This window comes from Eurypyga helias, unplaced genomic scaffold, assembly GCF_000690775.1.
Source record: "Eurypyga helias isolate BGI_N326 unplaced genomic scaffold, ASM69077v1 scaffold6231, whole genome shotgun sequence".
NCBI classification, from domain to species: domain Eukaryota; kingdom Metazoa; phylum Chordata; class Aves; order Eurypygiformes; family Eurypygidae; genus Eurypyga; species Eurypyga helias.
The window spans coordinates 24,459-35,686 of record NW_010232671.1 but is presented as its reverse complement, the minus strand read 5'-3'; the positions used below and the strand labels follow the sequence as shown (position 1 = coordinate 35,686).

The 11,228-nt window shown below is 54.4% G+C and overlaps 1 protein-coding gene across 1 annotated transcript; it reads right to left on the bottom strand.

Moving 5' to 3' along the window:
• Positions 1-27: 27 nt before the first annotated feature.
• LOC104516948 (C-terminal-binding protein 2) lies at positions 28-9,400 on the bottom strand (the record flags this gene model as incomplete). The annotated part of the gene is made up of 5 exons (XM_010161462.1): positions 9,196-9,400; positions 5,515-5,669; positions 3,915-4,059; positions 1,104-1,310; positions 28-242 (listed from the first exon to the last, which is right to left on the bottom strand). Coding segments are annotated over exons 1-5 (744 nt in total), but the record flags the coding sequence as incomplete, so codon positions are not given.
• Between the last annotated feature and the right edge of the window lie 1,828 nt (positions 9,401-11,228).

The window sequence follows — 11,228 nt, the reverse complement described above, 5'->3', positions numbered from 1 at the left end:
GGCTGGGGCGCACGCGAGGCGAATTACCTGCTTGATCGTGAAGTCGTTGATAAGGTGGTGGTTATGTTCGTTGAGGTTACAGTGCAAGGAAACGCAGTCGCTCTGGTAGAGCAGGTCCTGGAGCGTGTAGACCCGCTGGACGCCCAGGGACCTCTCGATCCCGTCCTGCAGGTATGGGTCGTAGAAGATCACGTTGAAGCCGAACGCCTTGGCTCGCACCGCCACCGCCTGCGCAGTGCGACCTGTGCGCGAAGGAAAAAGAGGGGGGGGTGTCACAACACATTCCCACCTCCCCGGCTCCATGCCGTTCAGCTGCCCCACGGCCTGGCCCCCCACCGCCGTGGGGGTACCCATCTAGGCTCCCCAGGCAGCCCCTTGCGCAGGGGGGCTGGGCTGGGCTCTCGCAAGTGTCTGATGCTTGAGTTAAATTTTAACACTCTCCCCCCAGCAAAAATGAAGGGTGAGACCATCAGGCATCTTCGCACCAGCCATGGCCACACAGGTCTGAGGGGCAAGGCCCAATGTGGGGCTTGGCCCCACTGACGTGCAGCTCTGGGCATCGCAGAGGAACGACCCTCCGCGGCGTCTACCAAAAAAGGGAAGAAAAACGCATCGCCGGTTTTAGGCAACGTGTTTGTGCCAGGGTTTTCAGCCTCTCCGAAGGGCTGGGTAACCGGGCATGGCGAAGGCAACTGTCGTGGCTTGGAAGCAAAGGGCTCCTACAGCCGCTGGATTGCCTGCGCTAACCTCACCCACCCCCCGTGCCTCAGTTTCCCCATTTACACACGCTCACACACCAGCTTTCTGCACCAAGCCCAGGGCTTTGCAGGGCAAAGCATGAAGCAAGTGGGAAAGACATCTGCCGTGCCGAAAGCGAGCGGGAACGCTGCTGCAGCATGCACGGTCCAGCTCCCAGCTGGTGCTCCTCCACAGCCACCACCCTCCAACAGCCAGAACTGCACCCTAAATGAGCGTAAGATTCCCACTGTGGTGGTTCTGGGTTTGAAAATGCTCATTTTGGGTCCTTCCCAGGACTGAAGTGGCGCTGAGCCTCCCTCAAGGGCTGAAGGTGGGGCTGGCAGCACTCCCCAGGACCGACGTACCGAAGCCGATGAGGCCAAGCGTCTCCCCTCTGATGCGGGCGGCACCGGAGGCCACCTCCCGGATCTGCTCCACGCTCTGCACCCGCGTGCCTTCCCGCAGCGCCTGGTAGAGCCACGTGTTGCGTCGGTAGAGGTTGAGGACGTGGCAGACAGTGGAGTCAGCCGTCTCCTCCACGGCGGCCGAGGGGATGTTGCAGACGGCGATCCCTGCGGAGGCAACACCGCAAAGTCTGACTGTGGCTCGGGGTGAGGCAGCCCCAGCTGCAAAACCCCCATGAACACACTCAGGGGCTCCCCACACCCCAGCATCTCTCTGTAATAAGGACAAGCGCAGCTTTCGGGTACCACAGCTACGCAGGAGTAACTCCAGCAGCAAAGGTTTGTTTTGCCATCGAAAGCCTTATCCTCGTTTAGTTTCATCTACCTTCAAAGGAAATTAAATCGCTCCTTTTCCACAACAAGACTGTCCAACCATTAAATTATTTATGGCCCGACAGCTCGGTGCGCTGGAGCAGGACGGCGTGGCAGGGCCAGCTTCTCCTTCCCCCAATGAACACCAAAACAGTCCAACTCCAACAGTCAGCCCCCACGCCGGAGCCGCTCTCCACCCTGGCACAGGTCTCGGTGACGGAGCTTTGGTTCCTTTGCCAAAAAAGGGACATTTTAAACCATCGTGTTGGAGCTGCCAGTGTTAGGTTCACGGGAAAAGCCTCCCCGACCGCGGCACCATCCGGGCTCTGGCTCCTAACGCGCTGTTTTCACGTCTACTCGGCGCGTGCTGCTATCCCACCGGCTTCAACGCGGTTTAACCACACGTGTAAGGATGGGTGGGGACTTAAGCGCGCTGCTGGGCTGGGGGCTTGGAGTAGAAATCACGACAAAGCAGGAGATAAAGACAGAGTAAGCTATTCAGAAAATCCCCTTCCACTGTAAGGGGCACCGATCCACTTCAGAATCTAAAAATCTGGTTCCCATCCCCCTGACAATCTCCCTTCTCCCAGGAGCTGCTTTTTAACACTGTTTTCCACCCTGTGACTGTTTGGAAGACCTACCAAAACTGGGAGAAAAGTGGCTGATCCTACAGGGAGAACAAACCCACCGCCAACCAACTCCCAGAGACACTGTCCAGCTCCTCTCCCTTTCAGGGGATGGGGCCACAATGCTCTGGTCCCCGCGGGTCCCAAGAAGGCGACACATTGAAGTGTAGTCATGGCTGCTGAGGGGTAAGAGACAAAAGGGCTGGGGAGCGATGGGTGTCCCTCCCTGTGGACCTGCAGCTCCCCTGAGGGTCCCCATGGCCAACCCTGCTGGCACTCGTCCCTTTTCTGACCGACTTCCTTTGAGAGCCGGGTGACACCGGGCTGCCTTTCCCATGAGCGTCGTACACTGGTGTTTACTCTCGTGTTCCCAGGAGCAGGAATTAAAATACCCACGGTGGATGGTTCTGCAGAAGCATCTTGTTCTGGGGGTGTCTTGTGGGTCACGACCGGTCCCGGCCAGGGGCACCGTGTTCAGACATTGGCCATCTACGGCCCGCACCGTTTAAAAACCACCGTATGGAAGGCAGTAGCAATTAAACTTTACGCTGCATTCGTGGGTAGTCATTACATTTTCTACTCGAAACCACATCATTTGGCCACCCAATTTGCCAAGTATTTAAAAAAAAAGGATTATACTGCAGCATCCCATTACTTTATGCGTTATATTTTTCCTTTCTTGATGTTCAAAGCCTCAGAACATTGTTATAACGGATAATAACAATAAGAGTTAAAAACATGAAGAAACCATTGCATTGAGAAGACGCTGTTCTCCTCTCAAAAAAAAAGAATAATTCACTATATTGAGAATTGCTTTTTTGGGAACGACTATTTGAAGCTCTTTTACTGCAATTCTCTCTGTAAAACCCACGTGAAATGCCTGTTATTCTTCACTTCCCCAGAGCTGACCTTTAATACAAGTTGTCCTAAACACTGCCGTCGGGCTGTCTGACGGACCGAACCTTGGGATCAGACCATCACAACTGGTTGGAACTCCGCCGCTTCAAGCCCGGACACAAGCAGGCACCCACAGCTGAGGGCGTGCAGCCAAAGCTTCCCTGCGACCATCCAAACCAGGACGGAAACGGGGTGGCCCCTGTGCCGTTTCCCACACCCACCCCCAGCCCGGGCGTGCAGGGAAACCCTACCGCTGGACGCAGGGGCTGCTTTCTGACAGCGTGACCCCCCCCTGTATTTTGGCAGGCCACGTAGCACGGACCCGCAATAAATGACTTGGTCGAGTTCCTGAGGCATCTTCGGAGAGATGGCAAAGGAGGCAGCAACAACCCAGCACACAATTCCTGCACCACCATTCAACACAGCCCCATCCGTTCAACACCCCTCGTCCCAGCGGTGCGGGCATGACTCTCGGAACCGGATCAGCACAAGAGACTGACCTCGCTGAACAAAACCTAACACCCTTCCTCCAGGTTTGATACAGCTAGGTCAGCTCTCCCGTGCCAGCCGTACAAACATCCCTTGGTACGCGGGGGCACCTGGAACTAGGGACGGTGCAGGAAGGAGAAGGGGGGGCAGTTTTAACACAGTCCGAGCTGCCCTCCAAAACGGCACTGTTTTGTTCAGCTCATGGTCAAGTTTCCTTGTCGTAACGCTCTCTACGTGCTAAAAATGTGAACTGCAGCTGTACTTTAGGGGCCGAATCAACCCCCTTGCCTGCGACCCCGCTTTGCTCTGGGAAGCAGCAGGTACCCGTGCTGATTTCAGAGCCCCGGAAGGACACGGGAGGGAATCGGGGTGCAGAGCCGAGACCTACCAAGCTCCCCCGCCGCCTTGATGTCAATGTTGTCGTAGCCACTGCCTATTCGAACGATGACCCGTAAGGCCTTGAACTTCTCTAGATCTTCTCGGGTCAGCGTGATGGTGTGGTACATCATCGCTCCAACCGCTTCGTTTAATACCTGGAAGAGAACGGAGGTGTCAGGAGCCCCCCGGACACCCTACTGCACAGGGAGTTGTACTGCTGACCTGCTGACGGACCCAGGCACGGCCTGAGCCGGCACTTTCAGGTGTCACCCAAACCCTCAGGGTGTGACCCAGCGACACCAAGGCCGTTCCCCCTGGGAACAGACTGGATGGATACCTGAAAACGATGACGTTACATCTGGGGAGACAAGGCAAACGGAGCCTGTGGCTCACCTGGACCTTTCTCCAGGTGGTTATCTGCTAATCCATCTGCTCCCAACCAGCAGCAGTTCTGCTTCTGAGAAGGAATTAGGTTTCACGGCCGTATCTGTTGTTTTTGAATACAACTGTGTGTCACTCAGCTCCTTTTGTACACTGGGAGCACAGAGACCTGTCTCACTGTTCACAGTAACCTTTCCTGTGTGGCTTCCAGAGGACCTAAAAAGGTATGTGTGAGGCTGTAGAGTCGTGTACGGCTGTACTCAGGTCCCCTTCAACGGAGACTCAAACCTTCATCGGCGCTCACTGTCAGCCACCTCAGTTCTGGAAACCCTAGAGTGATCCAAATGCCTCAAGATGGGCTCATCTTTCATCTGTCAATGACTCGAAAAAGATCTCTGTCCTCCCTTCCCCCGCATTTAACATCTGAAGCACTGCAAAAATCAGCCTTGATGCTATTTGTACCGTCTTTCCCAGATCCTGGAAGTGAGTTCGGACCACTTGGAATCTCATTTGAGTTATCTAAATTGGACATCAGGAAGAAATTCTTCCCGCAGAGGGTGGGGAGGCACTGGCACAGGTTGCCCAGAGAAGCTGTGGATGCCCCATCCCTGGAAGTGTCCAAGGCCAGGCTGGATGAGCAACCTGGTCTAGTGGAAGGTGTCCCTGCCCGTGGCAGGGGGGTTGGAACTAGATGATCTTTAAGGTCCCTTCCAACCCAAACTATTCTATGATTCTATGATGATTCTATGAAACGTGCACAAGGAATCGTTTTAGAGGAAGGATTTACAGGCAGTTGAGCTTCCAAGCTGCAACACCTGTGAACACTGCATGGACCCGCCTGCAAACCTCACCCGCTCACTGCTGGGAGGAATGAGGTGCTGAGGTGCAGCCAGCAGCCGGGGAGACCCATGGGCAGCGTGGGACGGCAGCGGCAAAGCCCAAGCACCCATGCTGCGCCCCAGGGAGGTGCGGAGTGCTGTCACTGCGGCACCGAGCCAGCCGGCTTCAAATACCTGAGAAACGTTACTAGTATCGATGTAAAAAGACTGATGTAAGGGACAAGGTGACTTTTTTCTTCCTAAAATAACACCTGGGTTGTAAAAAGCTGGATTTTAACCTGCCGTGACTTCTGTTGATGTCACCTGCCGACCGATCGCAGCGTGGCCTCCCACACCTCTGAGGAGGAAGGCCAGGAGGCCGCCCCCCAGCCCGCCCCCAGCTCTCCTCACCTTCTCGTGAATCTCCTGAGTTGATTGTGCGTCACAGAATGCCACCGTCGCCAAGTCCTTCAAGATGGGCATCTCCACCGTGCAGTCCCTCCCGTCCAGCAGTGCCACCAAGGGCCGGGGGTGCATGGGGCCGTTCATGATCTGAGGGCGAATACCTGCAAGAAGGAGCGCAGCCTTTACACTGGCGGCAGCGGGAAGGGCGGTACCGGTGCGGGCGAGGGCAAGCGGCACGTGGTTTCGGCTCACGCGACACGTTTCAGGGGACGGTGGCAACGCAATGTGCACAAGGTCTGGGTTTCCATGCAGCGGCGGTTTTTCCCTGGCTGGAGAGAAAACGCAGCCAGGCTTATTCCCAGGACAGGGATGTGCAACCTGCCAGCCACCCCTGACTCCTTGGGTGTCTCTCCACACCGTGCTGATCCTCACGGACACGGGCCACGTTCCAAGCAGACCACGTCTGCCCGAGCTGCCGGCCTCCCCACCCGCTGTATTTAGCACCTTGGGAGCAGACCCCAAGCCAGCAGTAATTTTTTTCCCTGCCTGCAGGAGTAGAAGGGCCGGGAATTCGTCCTGCAGACGTACGCTGGCACTTGGTGTGTTTTTTTAAGGGATGACATTACCGTTTTGACCATCTCAGAAAGGCAAGTCCAAACAGACACCCACTGAAACCAAAGGATTACTGGTCTTTAGCACACAGGTTATGTTACCAACCACCAAAAGGCTTCCAGGTGGGAACAGCGAAGCTCAGCGTCACCGAGCCCGGTCTACCCCTGCATCCCGCAGGATGCTCCGGGCTGCGTAGCTGCAGCCAGCGCGGAGGACCTGCCCATACAGGGATGAGGCGGCTGCAGACCCTGCTCCATCACGGCAGCGAGCACGCAGGGGACCGCTCTCCTCGCCACGGGCTGCTCCGTTGAAGACACGTGTGCTCAGGGGTCTGTGCTGCTTTTTTCTCCTTTCCTGACGACACACTGTCCAGGCTGAGGAAAGGAACCATCACCAACCAAGGGCCGTAAAAGCCCTATTTTTATACCCTATTTATTGCTCTGCTTGGGATTAAGTGGTTCATTTTTGGACAAGTCACTCAGAAATTTCTGCACCTCTCTCTCCCACTCAGTAAGGGCATTTATTGTGTTATTTATTACATTTCAGCTACCCAGGCAGTTTCTGGGAAAAGCGGGGACAGAAAGCCACAAAGTCGTGGTTTATTCCGGTAGACAGGCCTGGAGGGTTTGGGTTCAAACCTTCAACCCCCCCTCTTCTGCACCAGAACCTTCCAGAGCTACCAGCCAACATCTGTCTCGCCTCTAAGCGCAGCGGTTGTGCAATCCTTTTATCTGGGGAGGGGGGGGCTATCGAGCACAGTAGCTGCCCCCACTGCTGCTGGGTAAGAGCGTTTCACCCTGCTGCTCTACACCTCCCACATCCGCTGCTTATCCGCCGTAAAACTGCTGGCGAGCTGGGAAAGCTGAGGGAACTCTGGGAGGTGGTTTGGGGGGGGTCAAACATCTCACCTGGAGTGTTACAGAAGGAATGCTGCTGTCTGCGACACTGTTAGAGGGAGCTGGGCTAATGCCGAGAGCGGGAGGGATCCACGCCGCGGCGTGTGAGACACGGGACAGCACGCAGCTCCGTTTATTTTGCACGGGGAAGATTAACCCCGTGGAAACAGGCAGGTTTAATGGAGCGGCTTTAATGGCCCTTCATTCCTGTTTTACGGAATCTGCTTTAAGAAATGAAGACTCAACCAACCCAGCCGACCTGTCTGAAGATTTTCATCGTTCCACGTGAAGGTTTTTGGAATAAGTCCTTCTCTCTACCTTTCCTACCGGGAGCACGTACTGGAAGTCTGCATTACGGCTGCACGCATTCCAGCCAGATGGAAGCGCGAGTGTGTCAGTGGGCAGGATAGAGTGCCGAGACGACGTGGATAACCCAAAGGAGCTTGCTGTAAGCAGATAAGCGGGAATAAAATCACGTACCGATCTCGGAGCGCTTACACAATCCTGACGTGAAGCACTACCCGGCGGTAGATTATTTGCTCGGGTTAACAAGCGGGTGAATTATACCACTGACCTAGGAGCTTCCTAACACGTGCCATCGCCAAGGCTGAGAGCATCAGGTAGCACGAGGGGAAGGTGGCTTTGGGGGTCCCCGCCCCGGTGGCTGCCAGCACCGTCCCCGCGCCGCGCAGCCATGGGTGAGCTGAGCTCGGTGCCCGTCGGCGACCAGGGCAGCAGGCAGGGAAGCCAGCTTCCTGCGAGCGTGGCGCACGGAAGATGAAACCACGGGTTATCTGAAACTCTGACATTTAATCTGAGCCCCAAAATAACGGGTTTATTACGCTGCCGTTACGTAAGCTTCTCTGAAAGTCAAACGCCACGCAGCTTTTTTGTGTGTGTGTGAAACAGCATCTGTGTCCTTGCTCGGGATTAGGGATGTAATTGTGCACGGTGACACGGGCTTCTCAGGCACGTCACCCTCACCCGCACACAAAAGTGCAGTTGCTGAGGCCGAACGCCGGCTGGAAACCGCGAGGTCTCCAGAGGAACGTCTCCCACTTTCCTGCTTCAACGAGGGAATGTACTTCAGCTGGACAAGGGAAGTTTTGAAGCAGATCGATACGAGGCGAAATGCATCACGTATGGAAACTACATTTTAAGAAGAACCACGGGCAGGTTGGCAACGTCAACCGCGGTCCGCCTGTCGCTGCCTCTCCATCACCCTGTGCCTGTTTTTCACCGTCCCGGTTCCCACCTCCCGCACAAACACAACTCGACCGAAACATCTGGGCTGACAAACCCGAGCTCCGCTCGCCGGGCCGTTCCTTTTTACCCACGCTCACCCAGCACGTTCGCTCTGCGTGCCACCGCTTCATTAAGAACGAGGTATGCCCTGGATCAGAAAGTCATTAAACAGTCAGACACTCCCCCCTAAATGCTGATAAAACCTCGTAGCCGTTAACCCCAAAGCCCATTTTTTGCCAATAAAGCCCCAGCTGTTCCTGCAAAGTTGTGGCAAATATTGTTCATTAAGTCCTTTTTTTAGGTGTTTTAGGGGTTTTCCGCTGCCCGCAGACCCTCGCCAGCATAGCAGGGAGAGCTGGGTAAGGAAGAGGGAGAGGAGGGAGGGTTTATGGAAAGAAAAAAACAGGAGGAAAAAAAAACCAAGGAAGGTTTTGCAGTCACAGTGAGAACTCCAACTCCACCCCGGCTCGCAGGCAGCGCCGCTTGTTGCACGCAGCCCCGCGTATAAAGTGCTTTTGTTTCATTTTTAATACACAAAGCCCGCTTGTCCTCTCCTGCTGCTCCTCCCCTTTGCCACCCACTTGTATCCGATCCCAATGGCACCCCTGCCAAGAGAATTAGGGAGTGCTCCCTGCTAAATGGCAGCCTTTGTGTGACCGCAAGACGGCTGGTAGTATCTCACAGAAACAAAAGCAGAAGCCATTTGCCTAATTCTTATTAATCTCAGTTGCCTACGCCGCGCAGCATTTAAAAAAATGGAAAGAATAAAGAAAAAAAGGCTTTAAACACGTTCACTTGCAGTAGATAAAAGTGCATCGAGAAGCGATCCTGACACCCGCCTGAATCACCCGTTCCCAACGAAGTAGCTACAGTTTTACAGTCAACTACACACTTTATTAAACAAACAGAAAAGAAACAGGAAATTTCCCCTTGCCTGGAAAATGTTGCCTCCACATTCTTCTTCTTATTAAAAACCGCACATGGCAGTGGAGGAGGAGGGAGGGAGGAGGAAGGGGGGGAACCCACACACAATAAAATACTACCACTCTGCAGTGCGTTGCCTCTCCTTTCGTCTACGAGGGGGTATCTTCAACCCGGCAATCCCGCGGCCCACAGCTGCAACATCTCAGGACAAACGTCTCTTTGAACACGGAGGGAAAAGAAAAGGCTTTTGTCCCGAGCCACGGAAGAATAGCCTGGAATTGCGAGAGGAGTCGCAGTCACCCCTGCGCGGCTCCCAACTCTTCGGAGCACTCCCTCCAGACTTTGCCGAAGCTTCTAACTAATCGGAGTTCTTTCCCAGCCCTTGAACAAAAATCATGTGAGTGCCAGCCAAAAAATCTTATGCTATGCACACTAAAGGGTTTGTGTATGTCACAGTTGCTTTTTCTCCCCCCTTCCACTCCCCTCCTCCTATTGACTTGCACACACGTCGCTTTTTTTTCCGAGTTGCCTCAAATGGATTTAATCTGTGCCACGCTGCGTTTTAGGTTTGTTTGGGTTTTTTTGTGTGTGTGTGCATGTGTGGGGTTGGCTTTTTTTTTTTTTAAAAACTTAAAAATGAAACATGCCTTTCCATCCGGAGCACATTGAGCGAGGCTCCAGGAGAGGCTGATACAGCGTCGACCACGAAAACCAACACAAAGCACGGGGGGAAAGCAGGGCTGCACTGATCTCATCCAGCTCCCGCAAACGAAGGGCCAAATTCTTCCTTCGTGTGTAAATCAACCGGTTTTCAGCCTAAGGAACGACACGCGCCCGCTGGCAGGATTCACATCCTCCTCGCGATGCCCAGTTTGTCCCAAATAGGTAAACACAGCCCCTGACCACGGAGAAAACCCCCGTATCTTGAGAAAAGGAGGTGGAGGGGAGACCTTATCGCTCTCTGCAACCCCCTGAAAGGAGGGTGCAGGAAGGGGGGTCAGTCTCTTCTCCCACGTGAAAAGACAAGAGGCAACAGCCTAAAGTTGTGCCAGGGGAGGTTTAGATGGGATATCAGGGAAAATGTCTTCCCGGAAAGGGCTGTCAGGCGTTGGAAGGGGCTGCCCAGGGAGGTGGTGGAGTCACCATCCCAGGGGGGGGTTAAGAGACAAGTTGATGTGGTGCTCAGGGACATGGTTTAGGGTAGACTTGGCAGTGCTGGGTTGATGGTTGGACTCGATCATCTCAAAGGTCTTTTCCAACTAAAACAATTCTGTAATTTGACCACTGCCATCCCAATCCCACGCTCCTGCAGAGCACGGGGAAGCGCTGCCGTGGGACATGGCAAAGGAGGGCAGGTCACACCGCTGCAATGCCCCATTTCCAGAGCACACAGCAGCTCCCAGCTTGGAGCAGTTGTTTTTTTCTCCCAGTCACCATCATCAAGACCAGCAGCAGCAACAGTTGGAGACAATCTTCATCCAAGAAATAAGAAAAAAAACCCTGCATCTCACTCCCATTGAATATTGTTAGTGCGGCACCTCCCGATTTGCCATTCCCAGGCTTGGGAGTGGGGCAAGTCAGTTAAGAGACGGATCTAGGAGCCTTTTGTGGAACCCACCTTAAATCTGTCCAACTGATTTTCAGCCACAGAAGCCGAAACGGAACCAGAGCACGGCACTGGCTACAGGGCTTCACCTGGGAGAAACGCAGTACGTGGGGAAACCTGTCAGCAACAAGGTCACCCTGTGCAGACCCGTGTTTCTCCATCACCGTTTTATCAGCTGGGTCAAACAGCACCATCCTGCCCCTCCGCAGACGGGGAGGGGCTGAACAACCCAGAGCCAGTCCCAGGGAAACACCCAGGGGACACAGGCAGCAATTCATCGCCACACGCAGCCCTCTAACAGCCAAGGGTCCTGCTGACCCTGCCAGATGCTTCTGGATGCCCAGGAGAGTCCTGGAATCGGAGGACGGGGTCAGGAATAAGGAGAACAAAGGTTTATCACCCAAAGATGGTACTGACTTGTAAATATACATCAAAAG